The sequence below is a fragment of the Trachinotus anak genome, unplaced genomic scaffold (genome assembly GCF_046630095.1).
Source record: "Trachinotus anak isolate AG129_WGS33_773 ecotype Australia unplaced genomic scaffold, CSIRO_AGI_Tana_v1 ptg000007l, whole genome shotgun sequence".
NCBI lineage: Eukaryota > Metazoa > Chordata > Actinopteri > Carangiformes > Carangidae > Trachinotus > Trachinotus anak.
In genome coordinates this window covers 20936976-20960209 of record NW_027273858.1, presented here as the reverse complement: position 1 = coordinate 20960209, position 23234 = coordinate 20936976, and the positions used below count along the sequence as shown (strand labels likewise).

The following is a 23234-nucleotide window of genomic DNA, read 5'->3' as shown; positions in this document are numbered from 1 at the left end:
ATCCTCTTGTACACCAGCATGTGTAGACATCAAGAGTAGATGCAATCTCACACAGAGACATGCTATATGATGCCCGTGAATACATACAAAACACCAAAGGTTTCCTTCATATTTAAGAGAAAGCGGATGTGAGTGATTTCTGCGGCTGTGTCAACTGAGGTTTCTGACTAAAGTGCACAGGAGGCTAATAAAATTCAGTCTTCACGACTGTATAAACAAACACCTGTGCTCATTTGGGAGGCACCTACTTAGACGGGGGGAAAAAATGCTGCAACATGACTAGACTGGCGAGACGCTGGCCTGAATCTGATCCAGTAACTAATTCCCAATTGGCCTGGCACAAAAGGTACAGTCTGGAGAGAAGGGAATAGAGGTCTTAAAATCCCACAGTGGTTTACACTCATGCAGGAGCATGCTTGGTACATTTTTTTTGTTGATTTTGGCTCCAGATCAGTTTAGTTTATAACAAACATGACTAAAATTTAATTAGAAGTTACAGATTCCATAAACTTTTCTTTATAAAAGCAATAAAACGATCGTGGGCACAAACAAGCTGAGGAAGTCAATCAGGCAAGACAAATGACAAACTGGATTGCACATATTTAATTATAGACTCCAGTATCATCTATCATTCAGTACACATAATCTCTATGTAGTGTATCAGATATTATATAAGCTTGATGAATGTTACTTGCTTTGGCATTTGAAAAAAAATCAAATACATTCATGGTGCTGGTAGAAAAATATGTAAAGTGACAAATACAAACAGTTCTTGTAATTTCCCCAATGAAAGTACCATTAAAACATTAAATTACATATAGTTAACCAGACTGTAAATTAATAAAAATCCCTAGAGTAAACAAAACTTGAAAGTTTCACACAATATCCAAGTCTAAAATGCATCACATGACAAACATTCACATAACAATTAGGAATGATTAAAATTAAATATTCAACCACATTTTAGTGGCGTTATCAAGCCTGGAATGTAATCACATGATCACATGCACCATCACCCCCCCATTCATTACAGTTTTACTGAAGAGCCATCAGTCCCACACAGAGAGAAGCTCCCACGGTAAAAAAAAACACAACTTGCCCTTCATCTCTCCTTCAATGGCTCAGTCAGGTCATTTTAAAACAACCTCATCTGCTCTTTGATCTTCAGTCTGCTAATGATCCTGAGCATCATAATCTGTCATTTCAGGGATAAAAAAAAAATCACTGCGTGGATGTTTTTTACATGAACTGAAACATGAGAAAACATAATCAGGTGCTGTTTATATGCAGTGTAACAAGAGCCTTCTATAAACATTAAACCCTTTTTAAAAAGTTGGGGTGGTGTGTTTAGGATGGCTCTCCATGTTTTTTTTTAACATTGGAAAAAGTCTGTAATAAAACAGATGTCTTAATAAAATTAACTTTAGAATTACAGCAATTTAAAAACAATATAAAGACAGGAAGATGTGAAAAATCAAAGGATTTATGAAAACCCTCACTGAAATCGTTGATGGGTTCTTTGCTTTTTTTTTTTTTTTAAATGATCTGGGGAACATGGCAGAGAGCACATTAACCACAGGACTTGTGGTGGACAGTCTCAGATTCTGATCCAGGGTCATTTGAAAACCAGGGATTGAAAAATGTTGTATCAGTAAACTGTGATATGTTCATGTGTGAAAAGTCCACCAGTAGTTCAGGATGAAATGTTTCAGTGAGTGATTCAGTGCATTCAGAAAGTATTCAGACCCATTCACTTTTTCACATTCTGTTGTGTTGCAGTCTCATGCTAAAATAAAAATAATAAAGAATCCCTCATCAGTATGAAGTTAATGCCTCACACTGTCCTGTCTCTGAGCTCTGCAGGCAGCTCCTTCCACCTCATGTTGTGGTTTTTGCTCTGCTCTGCATCGTCAGCTGTGAGACTTTGTATAAACACGTGTAGGAACATCTCAGAGATTATCAAGAGAATCGGGGACAGCTGAGCTAAATTTCAAGGGTCATAGCAAAGTGTCTGAATAGTTATGTTAAAGTGAAAGCAAAAATGTCTAAAATTCAGTTCTTGCTTTGTCATTATGGGGTACGATTGATGCTTTTTATTTTAGCATAAGGCTGCAATATATAATGCCTATAAATGAGTTTACTGCATGATGAAATTATTTTTCAAAGCCTGCATGTAAATGTAGCCACTGAGCATTGATGCTGGTCTGAATGACGGCGGAGTGAGGGCAAGAGTTCGTCCAGTGGTCACGCAATTCCTTTGTTTGGGTGCGCCATTGTCTGATGTGCTTTTGTTATTGCCACTTGAATGTGTGGTGGGAGACACAACAAAAAACAGGACGGAAGAGGAAGGAAAAGCAAGTCCCATGGGTCACTGTCGCAAAAAGTGACAGGTCTTTGTTGTCAAGGAAACTCAGAGCAATCAGACTTCAGCTGCTACATGCTGCAGGACAGCAGATATAAATACTAACAATCACACTGACTGGTTAATGATTCATCCAGTTTCTGCTCAATTAAAATCAACAAAAATCCATCTGAAACACTTGGATAGAGTTGATTATTTAGGGAAAAACAAATGATCTCGCTGATTTAGTACAACCAGGTGCGTGAATTTTGTTTTCCACCATTAAAAGAAATAAAGAATAAAAAGAATAGAAAGAATAAAAGAATAAAGTCTGATTTAAAAAGGATGGTTCCGACTGTGGGAGCCTGTTGCTCCCATCGGTGATAAAATGCCACATCACACCTCCCTCCACTCACAGAGTGAATTAACACGATGGCCTCCCAGTGCACACTATATCCACGTGCGCACACACACACACACACACACACACACACACACACACACACACACACACAGCACTACTAATACTACTACTACTGCTGCTACTGCTACTGCGCTGTGTTGTCACACTCCAAGCACTGGGCAGAGTAAGTCCAGCTCCTTTTGCGCCTCTTCATCCTGAGGAGAAAGATTTAAAGCAGAATAAAACATGTCTTATTTATGATACATTGTTGTAAAGAATGATGAGAAAATGCAGAAGGAAGGTAGATGTTAACGCAGCCTTTCAGTGACAGCGATGGGGTCTACCTCTTTGGAGACGGTGTTCATTGAACAAGCAGCTTCATACATCTTCCTCGCCTTTTCCCTCTGCCCCAGGTCTTTGTAGCACTGCCAAGGAAAAGAACAAAAACTGTACTGCAGACCCAGTAGGTTCCCACAGAACGGTCCACATTTCACCAGATGGCAGTGACATAAAGTTTCTGGTACTGACCTTGGCTAGAAACACGTAGTTGAGTTTGGAATATCCTGGTTGGATCTCCTCAACCTGAATAAAAACACAGATAAAAAGGTTCATCATACAAATGCAACTGTATTTATGTTCCAAAAATTCACCAGTACCAGTGCTGGTATATACATTAGAGTCCGAGTCCCTTTTACTGTCCTGGTGTGGCTGCAGATTTGTCAAATAAACACAGGTCTTAATTAAACGCCTGGTTCCTTGGATGTACTGTCATGAGAGTGAAAGACGCTCACATTCAAAAACCATGTCAGCAAAGAGAAAAATGTATGACGTGAAATTTAAACTGTCAGTGTTCAAATTTGCTCATGCAAATAAAGATTTCAATAACTATGGTAATCTTTGGTTTTCATCCTTTCTAAGGTACTGGTATTTTGATATGGGCGCTCTCTCTCTCTCTCTCTCTATTAACATGAAGAAACCCATCTTCACACATGAAAGTTGTATCTGTATCATTACAAATGCAAGAGACATTTTCCTTGACTCATACTGACTCTGTCCTTTGCAACACCACAGTTAGTCGAGTGCAGATAACCACAGGTTAGAGGCCAGGGATCTGCTGGAACCTCGCAGGACGTATTTGTTAAAGCTCGACAGTCTCACCGGAGGCTCTAATCCAGTGTCACGAGCAACGTGTCCTAACGGGTCTGCTCAAAATCAAATTGATGAGTAAGACACTTAAGACGTGAGGAGGAGGCGAGCACGTAGGAATATTGGCCAGAAGCAAAATTAATTTCTTTACTATATAAACATTTGAAATGTGGGAACTCAGATTACGCTTTTCTGAATTACAGGCAAGTTGCACCCATACGTTTAACAACCAGGACAGCTCAGGGGAGAACATGATCTGTATGAAAATAAACATCAGTCTCTATATCAGCCTCTACTTTTGTGCAATTATCCTCTAGTTAAGTTTTTATAGTTAACAAGGTGTTTGTCGGATCACCGACCAACACTGAAAGCTCTCTTTATGCAGCATCTTTAAGGATTGGGCAGCTGCATTCAACAAGCTTTCTAAAATAATTTCTTAAGTCATTCCCACTAGAGGGTGACATGGAAGGCAATATTCACTCCTGTTCCATCCAACGACCACAAAAATATTCCTGTCAAGTCCCAGTGTTAAGGAGGAGAAAAAAAAATTCCAGTCCCATCCTAGTCCTGGAAGAATGATTCTGTCCTGTCCCATCCTGTTCCGGTTTTGGGACTATGACTCCACTCTGAGTCTATTTCTTTTACAGTGTTTCCCACAGGTTGACTAGGTGGTGGTGGGGGGGCCTGTGACCAATGTGCCTGCAGAGACTCGTGCAGTTTAGAGGGGGAGACTATAACCCCGGTTATTTTCTGTAGCTACAGTTTACAGATATTCCCTAAACGCCTCATATGCAGGCAATGGCTAGATGCTAGCAGGCGAGTGAAATTGGCTCCCATCCCGCGGGAATCCCATGACCCACAGGATCCCCCTAAATCTGTCAGCTTCTAATTCCCATCTCATGTTGTGTTTGTGCAGGTGTGCAGAGGTGAGAAAACACGCGCACTTCAAGATTTTTAATGTGGAGCAAAACAGCTTTTAACACTTCTTCATTCAGCTGTGAACGTCACATTGTAAGAACTAGTTAGTCTTGAGCACACTCCATCCTTAATAAGTCGAACACTGATCTTAAAAAAGTACCTTAAGAAAATTCTTCAGTGCATCATCAACTGTAGCACTCGGAGGTTCTCCAAACAACGTGGCCGCGACTTTCCTCTCGATCCATGATAACTGAGCCACCTGGAGAACAACCACACACCTTCAGTTACAAGACAACTCTGCAAATTAGTTTAAGAGAGAGTTTGACTGCCCTCTCTGGTTAAAAGTTTCAGGCTGGTTTCTCACGCTGGGTGTGGTTGTTTGTGGTCAGACATTAGTTTGTTGTAGCTGCAACCCCACCCAGCAGTGATGTCACAGTGATCCTGGAGTACAGCCATGCTTCACTGCAGCAAGGCCACACGTGAAACCACTGGAGGTCAGCAAAAACAAGACTTCAAATGGTGGTAAGATTTTTTTTTTAAGAGGTTAATGAACATCTCATCAGAGTTACAAAATAAAGCCAACAGCTGAATTTCTCAGGTCCTGCTGAGGCATGTTGCTGCCATCTCTTGAGATATAATGTAATGCGGAGGTTTTTCCTTTTATATCCTTCAATCACTTAAAGTTATTATGTCTCTGATCAACCAACCATAAAATCAAGTGCTTTAGCAGTTAACAGAAACAAACTTAATGAATTTCTCCACAGGATCAGTTACATATCATTTTTCTAAACTATCCCTGGACAGAGAAACAACATTTCCAGACTGTGACTCCTCCAGTTTTTCCACGACCTCCGCTTCCTTTTCCATTGATACTTTTCTAATGATCCTTTTTCGCAGAAGATGATGATAATGGCCAGGAGAGGCCTGGGTCAAACATGTAATGTTCCTGACACACACCATTCACCAGGGCAATGTCTAATTGCAGGTGTAGTGTTGCTGTGGCATCATCGCAGGGCTTTTCAAACAGAACCGCTGGCTGAATGCAAACAGTGGATCATTGTTGAACATCAATGCACCACAGAGAGCCCATAAAACTCAATCCCTGAAAATATCAGGTGTTACTGCTCCACGAAGTTTGCACTGTAACACACTCCTTCTCCGGTACCAACACTACAGGGACTTGGTTTGACAAGGGATGTGACAACAACAGGAACACAACAGCAAAACGTCTGTAAACCTTTATATCTAAAGGTCAATAATTCTTCATCACATGTTATTATAAGAAATAATAGTAATTAAATGACTAACAGATAGGACATCAGAGAAACAACAATGAGCTGCATCTGAAAGAGCATGAACAGAAACAGGAAGTAAATATCTCCACAGTATGTTATATTACGAATCAGGGAAATCTCAGTGGGAATGAATGGGGGGAAATCATGGGTGGGTTAGCAAAGGGAGGTGGGAGGCCTTGCAGACATGTCAGCCTCAATAAATTCACTGTCTGCCGGTGTGAGGAGAGATGGGAGAGACAGACGTGTTGTGTGTGAGGAGGGTCACATACAGCGTAGCACCAGCGGCCCAGCAGGTAGTAGGACATGGGGTCTTGGGGCTTCAGCTCAATGGCTTTATCCAGGTGATCCTGGAAGGGCAGACAGACAGACAGAGAGACAGACAGACAGACAGGGGAGAAGATTTTCACTGTTGATTCATGACACGGCTGCTGTTTCACTGCCTTCTGTTCTGACCTGATCTGTCCTGCTTCACCAACCCACAAGTATTTCACAAACACCTCACACACGCGATCTCGCAGAGCGACCACACACTCCAGTTTGTCACGCACCCTCCTTCTTTTCCATTCTCCCTCTCTCTGATTCGGGTTTTTTTTTTCACATCTTCCCTCCCCAGCTCTCTATCTTTCTCCATTTCACCTGTCAAGAGTTTTGCAGGTAAACAGTGTTTCTGGGAAGCTGCTGACAGTAGATAAAATGCTACGTGCTGTTGTTCCACACTCTGTCTTATGCAACTGAATGACTACAGGAGTGGCTTAAGTGATATGAGTAGCCATCCCCCTCTACTCTAAGTACATGCGGGAAGCAAGGTCCAACATATATATGAAAAATGTACAACAGTAGCGCAAACATTAAATAGTATGTTTCAGAATGTGCAGAGACAACATATGATTAGAAAACTGTATTAAACAACAACTCACCTTGAAGATGTATCCGTTCTTTATCTTGTTCTGTACTGTGTCATATTCTGCCATAATCCCACACATGATGGCGTACCTGTGCAGAGACCAGATATAGTGATGTCAGTGGTCTGCAGGTTACACTGTTTACAGATGCCCCCAAATGCTCCAAGAAAAAACTGGGACAAAATGTAAAGAACTGCAAAACAGCTGTGGTTTACAAACAGTAGTTTTAAAATATGAATGTTATTTTGTTCTTTTAAATCCAATTTTAAGATTTTAATATTAAAAGTAAGCAGATGAAGGAGGTTACTTTTATACAACAGAAAAATTTCATACAATGGAAAATGACACCAAGTTTTACATCCCAGTGAGATAAAGTCACACTGGGATGAACATAAAGATTCACAAGATTAAATGTATGTTAATCAAAGTGCTTGTTGGATGGTTGAATAGTGTCTTAAACCCCCTTTGCTCTCACTTTTCCAACATCAGAATGAAAAATGAAAAGCGAAAAATTGGAATTGAAATTTTTTATAGTTTTTCTTTTTTTTTTTTTGGAAGATTTCACTGGAGAGAGCTACATGGACACGCTGACTTCAAAGAGCCACTCTCCAGGTGTGCAGAGTGTTTGAACTTTGTCTTTTTGTATTCTTTGTACAATTACTTCTGTCACCTTTTGTGTTAACAAACAAGAACAACACCATGAATGGCTTTTAAGAATGACTGTGACAGTGTATACCATTGTCTATGTATCTGAATGATTACTGCCTGGTGCCCCTTTCTATGACATATGATGTTCAAGTGTGGCTGTTTAGACCAGCTGTAAACACTTGTTCCTTGGGATGTGGACCACCATGTGTTGGGGATCAAATTTCTTGCACAAGGGCACCTCAACACCATTCCATAATCAAGCCACTCAGTTGGTCCAGCAACTTGAATCTTTGACCTTCCTTTGACCTTACAAGATCATTTGTGTGTCATTTTGCCACATCTTTATACAGAGCAGAATAAACATCAGTGTAAGTCAATGGCCGGAATAAATTTAGAAGAAAGTTGCAAAAGATGTGTAATTATTTTTTACTACACTTAAAACAATGTATTATTCTCAGTGGATAATGTACAATATTAAAACTTAAAATCCAACTTAAAGAATCTCACATTTTCTGACCACTTATAAACTCTAGGATTTACAATGACAGCAACAGTTCTTGGTTGTCCAGTCCTGACTGACTGCAATACAGAAGTCGAGTAGTTAAATTTTACATAGGTGGGAGGATAGTGGGAGAAGTCTGGCACCACCTTTCAGTCACACCGCCTTTTCTCTGGGTCACTAACAATGAATCACTGAAAAACCACAACATTGACTGTTCCTTAACGAGACTCCTCATTAGACAACATCAGCAGAGATAAGCTGCTTCACCTTATTCCCTCACCCACTAATTAATACACCGACTTGGACCAGTGGACAGGTGGAAGGGAAACAAGAAGCGACTTCGGCTTCGGGATCTGTAAGTCAGCATGACGCTGAGGGTTTGGAGAGGAGAGGAGAGAGCTGATCAAAGTCTGTTCACCGCAAGGCTGCTTTAATCCTGCTGGTACTCTGTCAAACACCACAGAGTGACACAAACACCTTTTTATTTGAAGGATCAGTGTGCACAAAGGTCATCTGACGGTGTCGTCTGACATGGTGGTGCTGATGACAGATGGAATCTGCGACTGTGCGTGTGTGCACTGAGGTGTCTGGTATGTGTGAATGGATTTTTTTTAAACAGGGCATGATTTGGTGGTGGGCTACTGTTCTCTCTTGTCACTCTCACCCATTTCTGTCTCTCGATGGTGATCAGGCACAGCGTGCTGACACAAATTATAAACCCAAAAAAAAAAAAAAAAAAACAAGAAAAAAGGGAGTGAGATGTAATAAATTGTGTGCAAATTATATCACAAAATTACCAGGTAATTACAAAATGAAGATAATGTTAGATAAATTCATATTTCATTCTGACAAGTAAAAAACTGTGATTTGATTTCAGCTGACAACGCTTCATCTAGTAAGTGAACAAAATGTCCAAAAAAAAAAAAAAAAAAAAAAAAAAACCACACACACACACATGATTCAGTGGATTGCAATTGAGTGAAACATCATGCAAACATTAATCTTCGTGCTAACCACCATTACTGTGGGCGGTGTGGAAAATTAACAGTGATAAGACAAGTACTAACCACATCACTATGAGGTGCCCTAAATAGTCTCTGCAAAGCAAACAAAAGCAGATGAATTGTGTGTAACTGCAACTAAAAAGATCAGTGTTTATTTTCTCAAGGTAGCCCAGGGTGCGGCCGCTTTGCCGCTGGTTGGCGCTCGATGAGTGGAGAGCTCCACAACATCACAGGAGCAGAGATGCTATCTGTCTGCAGTTGTGCTGCTTGGTTTCCAATCAAAACAGACCCCTGGATGTAAAGGCTTTGAGCAAATCCATCACAGGTGACTGAATGTCTGCTGTGAGGAAATGGAGCCAGGACACAGCTGGTTCGCACTTGGCCACGGCATTTTAATCCAATTTTGAGCTCCACTCATACAAAAAGTAAGAGTTGCTCACAGTATCCAATGGGTCCACAATCTGGCTGCGTTAAAAAAAAGTGAGAAAATCAAAGCAACTGCGGCTTAAGAGCTGGTGCATTAGAACAGCTCTTTAAAAGGTCCCATGTTGTATAAAGGTAGATTTCCATGTCTGTTTTGATTATGAAGCAGGTCTAGGTTCTATATTAATACTGTGAAAGTATCAAAGCCTCAGTCCACAGAGAAATGCACACAGCCTGTATTCAGAAACTGAGCCTTAAAACCAGCCGTCAGGACTTCTGCAACTTTGTGATGTCACAACAAAACAGTCACTGCTCTCAGCCCTGACCCAAGCCCTGCCCACCTGGACCCACCATCCAAACTTGCAGGATTTGGTTTCTGGTACTGAAGACATTCATGTCCCCCTCAAGATAAAAACTTTCTCTGTCCATACAGCACCATCATCATCAAATCTTCACTTTGTCCTATACTTTGGTTTATGGCCCAATACTGGCACAACTACATGTAATGACATTGAGCCTGTAGCATCTGTTTAGTGCTAACTATTATAAGTTATCATGCTAAAATGCTAAAGTAAGATGGTGAACATAGTAAGCATAACCTGCCAAACATATGTTCGTATGTTAGCATCTTAATGTTGAGGCATGTTAGCATGCTGACATTATCATTTAGCTGCTAGAGCGGCTGATTGACACAGCCATGCAATACAATAGCTGATAAAATCACATGATTGACTGATTAATCATGCTAATTAAGTGCTAATAGAAATCATCTTTAGTTGCAGCCTTATGGAATACGCTGTTCTAATTATACATAGATGAAGAAAATAATATAAAAATAAAAAATAAAAAATAATATTAACAAAATAATAAATGTATCCATAATGAGCTGACGACTTCAGCTAGCTACAATCTTCCTTGAGGAGTTACACTAACCAGTTAGTCATTCCTCCCTTTCTAGAAACATGCTGTGATATGCCGATGTGATTAAATGCAATAAATCTTAGTGGGATGAGGAAAGTAACTGGAGTAGCATGCCAAGGAGGAATAGTAATCATAACTGAGATTGAACATTACCCAGGTGAGGGCTGTGGGAGAGATTGCTCAACATCTATGCTACCTCAAGATATATTTTTACCTCCCTCAGATCGGGTAGCTGGAACATTATTCAGCATGTGGCAATTCTGGCAGTGCTTACTGAGAAGTATGTTAACCAATGAGTGTCAGCATAATTATAATAGTGTTGGCTCATCTTGGCACCTGGACTTCCCCCTGTGGAGTTAAGACTGGGGGGAGTTAGCATCAAAACACATCTTCATCCTGTGTTTCCGTATTCTATGTCTATAATTTACAAAAAGGTGAAATGAACTTAGATGAACTTTTCTGTGCTGTGCAGGAGATGGTGTGTTGTTTTTGGTGTTATGCAACAAATCTATTGTGACTGTGTGAAACAGCAGCAGGCCTTCAGAGGTAGGGGTGGAGAGAAGTGAGGGGAGGGAGCAAATAAGGAAATGGGATGTGAAGGTGTAGAGAGGTGTGTCTAGTCTCAGGTGCCTACCTGCTGTTGTTAATCCTTTCCTTCTCTGAGTTGAAATACTATCTCTCCTCGACTGTCTAATGCAAGAAAAGGGAAATATCAAGCAGAGGAGGAGGAGGAGGAGGAGGAGGAAAGGTGGGCGGCAGCAAAACATGACAAAGGGGAAGATGAGAGAAGGACAGAACACTTAAATGCAGAAGGTTGGTCCACGTTTTTACCGCGGCTCAGTGAAATCCCCCACTCTACTGGGCAAAAACAAAAGGGCCTAAGTGTTAGCTGCTTGGTGGAAACAGCAGATTGATTTCAGCCTTCAAATCCAATCATAGAGAGCTCATTCAAACACAAAGAGGGCCAGGGCAAGACTCCATGCTAAAACTTGTGCAGAAACAGGAGGAGGAACTTGAGGAATTCAAGGACAACTTGTGTGAGACAGTGTGTGGGAGAGCGCTGATATACTTCGTCCATGACAGAATGAGCTGATAGTGTTTTCTTTGCATGGGAGGTGGGATTTGTGGCTGTGTGTCAAGTGTTCCCACAGCGAGATCTGAAGTTCACGCACACACACAGGGTTTCCACAGCTACTGGGAACAGAGCACAATGCTGCCACGGTGACACAAACGATGACTGCTGCAAACACAGGCACGTGTTTGAAATTAAAGTTGTCTTTGTGGAGGTCAAAGTGACCCCCCCCCCCCCCCCCAAAACCCCCTCCTCTGACTGGCACTGCCACAGGCTCCCTGCTTAATCCATCAGCCTTTGTACCATCAGAGAGGCCCTATAGTCAGGGATTTCCACGGGCTGAATTCACACGGAGGGATCATTGCAAACGCACCTATAAACAAAGCCGGCGATACAAGAATGCAATCACATCTCCCAGCCGTCAGCAAGCCCAGATTATACAAACAGGCCTCACACTCACTGTCACGAAAGCACCTCATCTTCCTCACTCACACACATTACACACCTACACACCAAAAAACACCTCACACCACAGTATATCCCACTTGTGGTCCACACATCAGCTCTCTAAAGAATGAAACCTGAGAGAGGATAGGTGGAGTCTACTCTGACATACACTGGGAGTTAAAAACTTAAGCGTGAGTCAAGTGCCTCAATACACATCCAACTACAAAGACTCCTCACACACCTCGCCCGGGGAAAGTACAGAGATTTGGTGCATGATAGAGTAGGAAAGTATGTGTGATATCTTATGAGGTGATAACTGTTGGACATCACATTCATTCATCACTTCAGGTCTTCAAACAGCCAGTGTACAAGCTCAGGACGGAGGCAGCATGAGTATGGTTTAGAAGTGTTTTATTCCAGCTGCACATCAGCAGTTCTCAGTAGGTTAAAAGTTCTGAGTTATTCAGTGTAATCCCTGGTTCTATGTAACAGTCTGACTTTGTAATACACAAACAAATACAAACCTACAGAATGAGCTGCACGGTTTTTCAAATAGTGGTTAAATATAAACTTCTGTGAATGTGAAACACTAGAGCCCAACAGATACCAGAACCAATATCAGTGTTGCAGAGTTTTTCTGTGTTTTATTTGAAGAGTTGATCTCCATAAGAAGATATATTTGTGGTTATAAGAACCAAAAACCATCTCATTTTAGCTTTACATCTCCTCTCTCAGGCTTCTCCATGGAGCTCTAGTAACAACAGGTCAGTGAGCCAATCAGAAGAGAGGATCTGAGCCTCTCTTCTGATTGGCTGACTGTTTTCTGAGTGATCAAATAAAAATATAGCAGATTTCAGATAAACACTCAGAAAAACCAAATCCTGTAAGGTTGGATGGTCCAGGTGAGTGGGGGCTGGGGCATGGCTGAGAGCACTGACTGCTTTGTTGTGACATCATAAAGTTCCAGAAGTCCTGACGGCTGGTTTTAAGTTTCTCAGTTTCTGAATACAGGCTGTGTGCATTTCTCTGTGAACTGAGGCTTTAAACAGTATTAATATAGAACCTAGACCTGCTTTATAATCAAAAATCAAATGGAAATCTTCCATAATACCATATGGGACCTTTAAAAAAATCTGATGACAATATACAAGTGAATATTATGTTTTTTTTAAAATATCCATTTTATATAAAACTCTTTAAATAGGGATTCCTTAAATTTACATATTGGCCGGGCTGTAGAAAACTCTGTGCACAGTTGACTGTCATATCAGCCACAATAATATGAGCCCATTATTATTTTTAATCTTGTAAATTTTGCCATCTTGATTGTACTAATTTTGTCAAAATGTAATGGTAAGGTAAAATCTATAAATAATCAGTACACTGACATTGTGCAGCAGATCGACAATGTGATGTAAAGATTATAAATTTACTTGTAATGTACATCAGATTATAAATTAAACCTACTCATGTATGATCAGTCCCAAGCTCTTATGGCTCATAGTGTAGCAGCATGCAATGGCTGTGTAATGAAAGAGGGTCCTTCGGACGACCAGCTCCTTCTCCCAAAGCAACTCAACAGACAGTCAAGTCCAAACCTAGTTTCATTACCTGGGATCCCGACGACCGCACAGGTTACACATGTTGTGTTCTGCACTTTTCTGCTGCATTTGGAGAAGCCACTGAAACAGGACTTTGTCACTGTCAGCACATTAAGATATTAGTTCTAGATTCTAACATTTTTGGAGGACCAGCCCCTGAAGTGGTACAACCTTACGGAGTTTATATATTTCACAGAGACACTGTGTGTTGACTAACACCTGGGACTTGCCCTGCAAGGTACAGATACAACAGAGCAGGTTTGTTGAGATGCTCCTCTTCACCCTACCAGCTCAGCTGTCACTCAACGATCGTGTGAGTGAAAATGCTTTAGGTCACTGGAGTTCACTGGATCCGACTTGTGCAAATACTGTATCTCCATAAAATGACTTTAGCAAATTTCCACTAATTAAAAACAAATAAAATAATTTTTAAAATCATATGGTGGAGATTGTCCATATACTTCAATGGTCATGAACACCTCCAATTGAAGATATTCTACTAAATTACTGCTGCTAAAAAACAAAATGGAAACTACGTAATAAGGAAGAGGAAGAGCAGATGCAGTTATTTTTCTATTGTCCATATACTGCAAGTTTGTAAACCAATATTCAAGATTGGCAAAAGACCCAACATTTAATCTAAACTTATGCCTTTAAACATTCTCTTCTGGATAAAAAAAACTAAACAAAACGATTGTATCTACCATTCGCCTGCATTAAATAAAAAAGTGATTTAACACTTTGCCTGCTGACTCACTCTTAGTCTGTGTTGTGGTTATAGTTGGGCTGATGGCTGACAGTTGTCCCGATGTTAAACCCAGCATTGTCTTTCTCTGTTAATATGTCGGTGATATTGCATGCACATTTCAGTTTTACCTTTATTCTTTGTGCATGTATTTTTAATAGGTTAAGAAATCCGATATAAAACTGTATTGTGGATTTTTCAAATGAAAAAAAAAAAAAAAAATTCAACATCCATTTGAACCCCTTCCAAGACTTTAATAGAGTTAAATTGAGGTGGATGGCAATGGAAAGGTTTTAAAAGCCACTCATTCACTGAGGCTATGTAAAGACGTCTCTATAAGTAGTTTCAGTGGCAGAGCAGGAACTGACTGGCAGCATGTCTAAACAACATCTGCCAAATTGTGATGAGCTGAGCAGCATTCAGAAAAACAGGTGACAAGTTTTCTCACGGCATCGGTACACTAAGTAAACAGTTACCTCAGACATAAACTTCCTTGCAACACTGCCTGGCACCATCCCCAGTCCCTGCCTCCTCCCTTCTCAAAGCGCGGCTTTACCTACTTTGCCCTGTCCATTCAACTTAGGCTGCGTTTCTGCTCGGTAAAGAACCTTACAAATTCCATTAGTGGATATAGGATTAAACATTAAGCTTTTTTAAAGCTGTTGGTCTTAATTAACTAAACAAACACAGCCTTCTATTTCACTTAACATCTTGAGCGCTGCGGTATGTGCATGAGCTAATGCTAATTATTCCCTAACGAACAGAGCAAACAGGGCTGCTGGCTGGAGCAGGCGCTGTGGGTCTGTTTTCCAGGAGAAATCTTCACACGCACGTATACAGAGAGAAACCACATGATCTCAATTACACAGGACACTAATTGAGGGGATATAATTAACGTTAACAAATAGGTACACTTTGGAAACTATTTTGTTTTATACAAACAAGCAAGCAAGCTGTATAACGTATGCAGTTTGTATATCCAGGCACGAATGTTGAACATGAGTTGAACAAAGCTAAATAAAACGGGGCCTCGTATCACTTTTTTGGAGCTGTATTTGAAGCAGACTTTGTAACAGTGCAAACTGATCTCAGAGTTGCATCTGGTGCAATCTTCATCTCTCTATTGCAGCCTGGGAGTCCATGTATCATCAGCAGTCAAGTTTTGACATGAGCAGTGTTTGAGGAGGGGAATGCACCACTGGGGCCTGCACAAATATGAACAGGATTCATGCCATCAGGCCCACTCTGCACAACTAATTAAAAGCAAGGGGTTTTTTCCCTGAGTCACAGAGCAACTGGGGAGGTATACAAGGTGGGGAAAGGTTCTCCTGATTTCCTTTCCTTTAATTTTTTTTGAGAACCACCTATGGCTGCAAAATTTCCCTTAACTTAGTCTTATTCTAAAGAACATGACATGATAATTAATGGCAGCTATGAAATGTCCACAAGCTGCAACCAAAATGCCTTTTAAGATAATTTTTCAGTAATTTCTGCAGCACAAACCAGAGAAAAGACCACAACCACAGGAATACACTACATCAAATGTTATGAGCTGGACACAAATCAACAATGCCCTGGCAACACATGTATCACCTGTGTAACCTCAAGCACTGAAGATGTAAATACATCTTGTGCTGTGATGCAACTGCCAACTAGAACAACTGCCATCACAAACGAGAGTTAATCAAGAGTGTAACCGTCAGTCTGCCTGAGTGAAGCTAACCTAGGCTGTGTTTACATTCCTGAAAGTGGATGTGATGCTATCAGGTAGATGAGGGGGTGACCTGCAGGAAGGAGATGTTGTTGGAGGTTAGCTACTTATTATCTCACAAACATGCATGTCTGCAAAGCATGTAGCAAATGCACTTTTCTTTGCATATTCCCAAAGAATAAATTAATGCACATTTTAAGTCACTCTGACATCTCCCCCTGTGGGCTTTCTCAGAGTTCCCTCTTGATTCATTCAGGTTACATTTGCTAAACTGCCCAAAGAAATACCTGAGTCAAACAACCAGTCAAACAACCAGTCAAACAGCGAGGAGCAGCTGCTCCAGGCACTGGCAGGCACGTCACTCAAAACAACATCTCATCTGGGGAAAGTACCTGTTTTATGTTTTCAATCTGTCTAATACGACCATCAGCCTCGATGACAGCAAGTCACGTGTCATCAAACTGTATCTTCATCTATGCTTGGTTTGCTTTTGGAATGGCAGCTGTTAAATGATGAGATGTGGAAGGAAGGAAACAACTCAAACCTACCACTGATGACTTTCAGCACATGTAGGGTTCAGGCTCACCGCCTCCTCACCGACTTTCTTCCCTAAGAGGAAAGGAAAGATATGACAACAGACAATGATGCTCCACTGAAACACAACTTCAACGCACGCAATTCACCCCGGACATTCTTGTTCACATGGCAAAAGAGGAGAGTGTGGATTAGCGGAGTCAAGGGGTGTGTTGCCTGAGAAGACACAACAGGATATACGTAAATCAAGAAACATCACCAGGCCTGGATTAAAGCAATAAAAAAAAAAAACAAAAAAAACAAAAACAAAACAGAAGTGATAAGAAATACAATCCAGGAAGAGAGCTCAGTTTTAAATCCGTCATCACTCAGTGGAAAGTGTCTCATTCCATCTGCTCTATTAATATCTGGATGAATGTTAAATATGACGCCCTGCTGCTTTAAATATCCATATGTCTAACACTGTCAGATGCTTTGACAAAGGTGTTGCTGCGGTGGGCACCTGGCCAGCTCTGATTAGAGGCACAGTGATGAGGAAGGATCACAGAGAAACAGGTCAATCCAGTCTGAACTTCGGAAATGAATCACAAAACAGCCTCTGTTTGTGACACAAAAAAGCATTACCATCTACTGTACAAAGTCTTAAGAGTGTAATTTAAGACAAGCACAGAAAGTCATTGTACGCTGCGTTTAAAGGGCCTTGGTCACAGATCTGTGTTAGACTGTACGATATTGACTTTGAGGCGTATCAGATGAATGTCTGGTAAATTGTAGTGCTAGAATGTCATTTAAACAGCAGATGTAGCTAAACAATAAACAAGTTTTGGTCAAGCTCTGGATCTTTGAAAAACATAAAAAAACAAAGCAAAACTAAAATTACCACCTTGTGGTTTGTCAGTGCCAAGAAAAAGAGGGCAACATCAAATGGCGACTTAGATGTAGCTTGCAGTAAATACAGCATGTTTTTCAGTAGTAAAACTATGTTAGCTGATGATGCTGTTATCTGATTGGTTGATTTTAAAACATGGATCATATCAATAGTCACGTTGTGACATTCTGGTCGTAAACGTCTGACACAGAAGTTTGATACTTCCCGTCTTTCGTTGTGAAAGCTCTAAATCTGCTGTTGCCGGGCCGCTGTTACTGCCCAGCCTAAAACACAGTGTACAGAGGCCTCAATCCTCAACTGATGCAACACAACAGTCACATGTTTCACACAGATACAAACACATAAATTGACATAACAGGTGTCGGAGAAAAGGTGCTGTGCTACCTAACCTGGTGATAAATGTCAGTGTCTTATGGATGTGTTTTCATTCAGCACCAGCTGCACTGTGTTACTATGGTGGGGATATTTATGTTATACAGTCAGACTAGTATACTATAATAATTCAGTCCTTATAAGAGCTTTTCTATTAAAATGGAAGACCATGCACCATCTAAAGATTACACTTGAACTTAATCCTGACTGATCCACTGCAGACTGTTACCACGGGTGATTTCTAAGTTTGGTCAAAGCTTGCCAGACATTGTTTCTGCCAATTCATTGTGGGCCAACAGCTCAAGCCAACTGACTGAGATCACTGCAGAAGTACAGAACTACATGGATTTAGGTTTTGCCAGATGAGGCAATGACATTTGAGGTCTGTCCAGCTATAGCACCTCACATCCTGACTGGGATGCTCGGGTAAATGAGGCACAGAACAAGGTTTGGTAAATTACCAGTTTCTGCGTGGGTCTTCTTCTCCTCCTGAGTGGAGCTGACGTCATGAACGTCACAGTAAGCTCGGATTAGCCGCCACAGAAATGTTGAGTTCTGTCCAAACTACAGAAATACATCAAAGTGTTGGGACACAGGTACAGCGACATAAACATCTACGAACTGAATACATGCAGGGTTAACAACCAATTCATCACACCTCCTCCCTCTGCTCCAGAAGGATTTCGAGACTTTCCCTTTTGTCGGATTCAGTCCCCTGATGCAAAGAGTCGATCCTCTCGAGGAGGACACATAACTCGTCTGCAGGCTGTTCTTCGTCCCTCTGTTCTGCATCACTGAGCTCTTCATCCTCAGAGTCTGTCAGCGCTGTCATATATCTGAAAACACAAAAAAACACAGGGCACAATGTCTCAGTAAAAGGACAGACGTTGTTTCAGTTTTATTGCAGTTGTTTTGTTTGTTTTGGATTATTTCACTGGAACATTTTAAAAGGTTACAGTTATGTATTTACAATTGCACTTCCACACGATTTTCTTTAATGTGAAAATATGTCTGTGACCATTTTCAATGCCTGTGAATTTATGTGTGTGTCTCTGTATGAACTGTGTCTGTTCATTTTTGTACACAGATCTCTCTTGAAGCTGAGATCCCGATCTCAATGACTAACTGTTTAAATAAAGGATTTAATAAAAAAAAGAAAAAAAACTAGAACTACCACCTTGCGGTTTTATGCCTTCACGACTAGTTTCAGATTACATCACTGTTTATCCAGTCATATAAAATATTAACCATTTATGTGAAACTTTGTCATAATTGCTCTGTAAAGTCTTTTAATTTAGCCTTTTAGCCATTACTTTTAGTAATGGCTAAAAGTGTTTTGTGAGGTCACACTGACCTTGACCTTTGACTACCAAAGTCTAATCAGTTTGTCCTCGAGTCCAAGTGGGCATTTGTGCCAAATTTGAAGTAGTTCTGTCAAGGCCTCACTGAGATATCATGTCCTTGAGACTGGGACGGATGTATGTACGACCCAAAAACAATACGCCACCGGCCCTGGCTGTCGCCGGCGCAGAGGCATATAAAAATAATAATAAATTAGTAAGCTGAACTGAATACTCTTGTGGGTCCAATCACCAGAGCAGAGCAGACTGTCTCCGTCCTCCTGATGTGCAGCTTGGCCTTAGGAAACATGAATAAACAGCCTAAATGTTGCCAGATTCCCTGAATTACAAGACAATGGCCTGAGTCCTGGTAATTCAGTCTAAAACCATCTCCTACTGCTGAGGTGGAATGAAAACACCTCAGCTGAGGAATTTTTCAGATCAATCAAAATCCCGTCTTAATGAGCGTTTTTACGAGCTGTTTTCTGCCAGGTGCTGATTATAGAGGATCAATCTTCACTGCCCGTCTACACACAAATGGCACCAGGTTTGTTTACATAAGTGGGTCACTTAATTGTTTATAAAAACTGGCTGTTAAGAAACTCCTGACGTCTTAATGTGGATACCTGAAGGCTTTTACACAAACACAGGGAGACTTGTTTGTCGGAGAGAGGCACGCAACACTCGATGTTTTATGGAAGCCTCTCAGCTACTGTAGTTGTATGAACTAACACCCCAAGCAAACACTTAAGCAGCAGCAGTAAAACAAAATAGCTGTATTAACAGTATAGGCAGAAATGAAAGACACAGACAAGGGTGAAAATATGAAAAGCCTCTATTGAGTGTTGGCAGCAGCTGCATGTGCGTCACTGGTGGTTAAGGGAATATTCTGGGCTGCCAGCCATGGTTCTGGAGGGATGTGTCAGAGCGGGCCACAGACAGAAACACCACAGATCCAACAGGTGCCTCGTGCTGGAGGCTGCTTCCTGACTCCACCCATCAACACACACCTTCAACCCTGAGTGCTGTGATTACATGAGTAATATGAGGGCATTTCAGCTGCTGAGACTTTCATCAGTCAATAAAAGAAACTGTCAAGAATGAAGCACAAAGTCAACAACACATCAAGAGCAGCAGTGATGTGCTGAGATCAAAGAAATCTACCACATATATTGTGAAGTTCTATGTTATAATTTATGTTGTAATTGAAATGAAAATAAATCTACTTTAAAGCTGCTACAGTTAATATATATATATATATTTTTTTTTTTTAAAAATGGATCACATGACTACATGTCAGTGAAAAGTGACCCACCCACACAGAGAATGATCACCTGACTGTGATGTTCCTTTCAGCTCTACGGAGCGTGTCAGCTTATTGTTTTATGACTCAGCACTTACAGTTTTACATCGTTAACTGATCTCACCACTGTCCTGAGAGCGAAACTGGACTTAAATTTACTAGATGGTCAGAAACACGATGCTACATTAATGCCTATGTTGTTTCCTGTTTCTCTAGCCCTTTTTCCACTGGTCAAAAAACCCGCCAAGACCCACTAACATCGGGCTTTGGTCGGCAGTGGAAAAAGGTTCAATCAGCATTCACAATCGGCTCAAATGACTCTGCAGTAGACTCAGATATTTATTGGCTCTGGCTCCGATCAGCACTGATGTAAACACAAAACCCAAGTGAACCCTCTAATTTTCAATCCCCTTTCCTGCTGTAACATCTGTCAGAGCACACAGACACAGGCCTGTCACCTGTCCAGGTGCTGTTAGACCAGAAACTCTGCGTCTACACTGACCTCGGGGATAAAAGAGTGAGGTGCAGCTCCGAAAGTTTTAAAAACACACTATCATCGATCGAAGCATCTCCAACACCTAAACAGGCTTTTACCAGTTTGCAGGGCAGCTAGCAGCTCACTCTTCCTCCACTGCTTCTGTGTGTGTGCTCTAAGTGCAGTGATGACATCACTCCTTGCAGTTGTGTGTGTCCTCAGTCCGAACAGAAAGGCAAAAGCTAATTTTGGTGGAAAAATGGTATCTGTGTGTAAATAAGTAACTGTTAGCAAAGAAGTTCACCACATCAACTTTAAAGATCAAAAAATGTCAGTGTTGTGTGGTTTTAATTCATATATATTCATATATTAATAATGAATCCAATGATTCGTTTTTGCTGCCCCCTAGTGGACAAAACATGACCTAATGCAAGTTTAGAGCAAACCTGTGTAACATTTTTTTTGTGTTTCAACATTAAATATTCTGGCTTTAAAGTTGAAGTAGTTGAAATATTTTGTGATATAGAGTGAGTGACCCTCTTTGACCCGTTGGACTGTTCTTCTGTCACACTCAGTGGCTTAAAAGCAAAACGGAGAATCACCACAACTGTGCGGGAAACTAGACTTTACAGTATCTTTACTTTAATCTCCATCTGTTTTTATACCTTCATTTTGAGATAGCGCTCCTGAGCCTTTCCACAATCTCGCTCTCTACACTAACCCCTGAGTAAACCCCAAAAACCTGCAGGCATGGTTCACACCGTTTATTGGCCAACACCCCCCGGCTTAAAAAATCTGAATGGGTGCGCTTTAGTGTTTACTCTGACTGTTGTGGTCTTCCTTTTATGTCTGGCTGCACCATGTTATGGAGCAATAAACAGGCCTGCCGTTAAACTGTAGCAAGACAGTCACATTATTGGACTTGTGTCATTCATTCATCTCTAATTCTTTCATTCATCCTTTTGTTCTTTTATTCATTCAGCAGTCCGTTTTCCCTCCCTCCCTGCAGTTATTTACTCAGTGGAGCTGGAGAGACAGGCAGCTCAGTACTGAGTGATCAGCGCATTCCTGTCACGCCATTCCACGGCTCATGAATCACTTGAGTTGAAAGAAAAAAGAAGTTAAGGATCCATTTGTATTTCTGTGTGTGTGTTTATGCAATGCATATATGTGTGTGCAGGAACCATTATTATCCTTGCAATGTTTCTAGCGGTGCACAGCTCTGAAAGAACAAGTTTAAATACTGTCATCTTTATTTCAACACTGTCTAGGTACATAATATACCAGCAGGCCCTACTATGACTCACACATGACAATAAATGAAATTATTTTCTGCAGGCAAATTCAAGGGCAGGGCAGAAAAAAAACACATTTAATACCTGTTCTCACATGCAAAAATTAAAAAAAATGTAAAAATACACAAACATTAACAAGCTTGCAGATGTGAGCAGCTGCTTGCCTTTCTGTTTCATATCACTATAAATCAAATACCTTTGGGTTTTCTCATTGCTGATGAACAAAACAAGATAACTAACAATTATTTTCATTATTGAATAATCTGTGAATTATTATTTCAACTTCTCATTTAGTTGTTCAGTCAAATTCATGTGTTTCCCAGAGCCGAGTATGACACCTTTAATTTTTTTTTCCAAGAAACAAACCAAAACCCAGAGATATTATAGTAATAGTTCAGGGTTTTTGATGTTGGGTTGTGTGAGGTACTTCAACTGGCAGCACACTGATCTGAATCACACAACTCTCACACAACCTCTCCTCAAATAACCAAAACTACCAGTTTAAGTTTACAATAGAGCAAAGAAATGAGTCGTCATATTTGACTTCCAACGAATGTTTGCCATTTTTGCATAATAGGTGTGTTAGATGATTACTCTATTATCAAATGTGCTAACAATTCATTTCTTGTTAATTGAGTGATGAATTAATCACCTGCACTAATTTGAATACATCAGTTTGGTTCCTGGTAACTTGTGATAGTCAGTAGCGTTTTTTTTGGGTTGAAGCATATTATAGACTATTTGATTAATCAAAAAAAAGCTTGTTTAATCAATAATGAATATAAATGAGGCAATCCAGTAATATAGCTGTCAGTTGTGTATATAGTAGTTTGTTTTCTTATTTTTGTTTATACTGTGTAAAACTCTATGTAATATTTACAATCCCATGATTTTGTCATCTCAGTGTGAATTGGTTAATTTTGATTTTCACTTCCTGTGACCAACCA

General features: G+C 40.6%; 1 protein-coding gene across 2 annotated transcripts in view; it reads right to left on the bottom strand.

Annotated features, from left to right (window-relative positions):
• Positions 1-1515: 1515 nt before the first annotated feature.
• Positions 1516-23234, bottom strand: part of LOC139623256 (regulator of microtubule dynamics protein 2) — a 31774-nt gene continuing 10055 nt past the window's right edge. For both annotated transcript variants that reach the window (XM_071481334.1, XM_071481333.1), the window contains exons 3-11: positions 18533-18710; positions 18336-18438; positions 16628-16688; positions 7021-7096; positions 6373-6450; positions 4969-5067; positions 3273-3326; positions 3089-3169; positions 1516-2959 (exon numbers count right to left, since the gene is read on the bottom strand). In XM_071481334.1, coding sequence (XP_071337435.1) covers positions 2906-2959; positions 3089-3169; positions 3273-3326; positions 4969-5067; positions 6373-6450; positions 7021-7096; positions 16628-16688; positions 18336-18438; positions 18533-18710 — 784 coding nt within the window. In that variant the 3' untranslated portion in view covers positions 1516-2905. The remainder of the gene's footprint in view (positions 2960-3088; positions 3170-3272; positions 3327-4968; positions 5068-6372; positions 6451-7020; positions 7097-16627; positions 16689-18335; positions 18439-18532; positions 18711-23234) is intronic.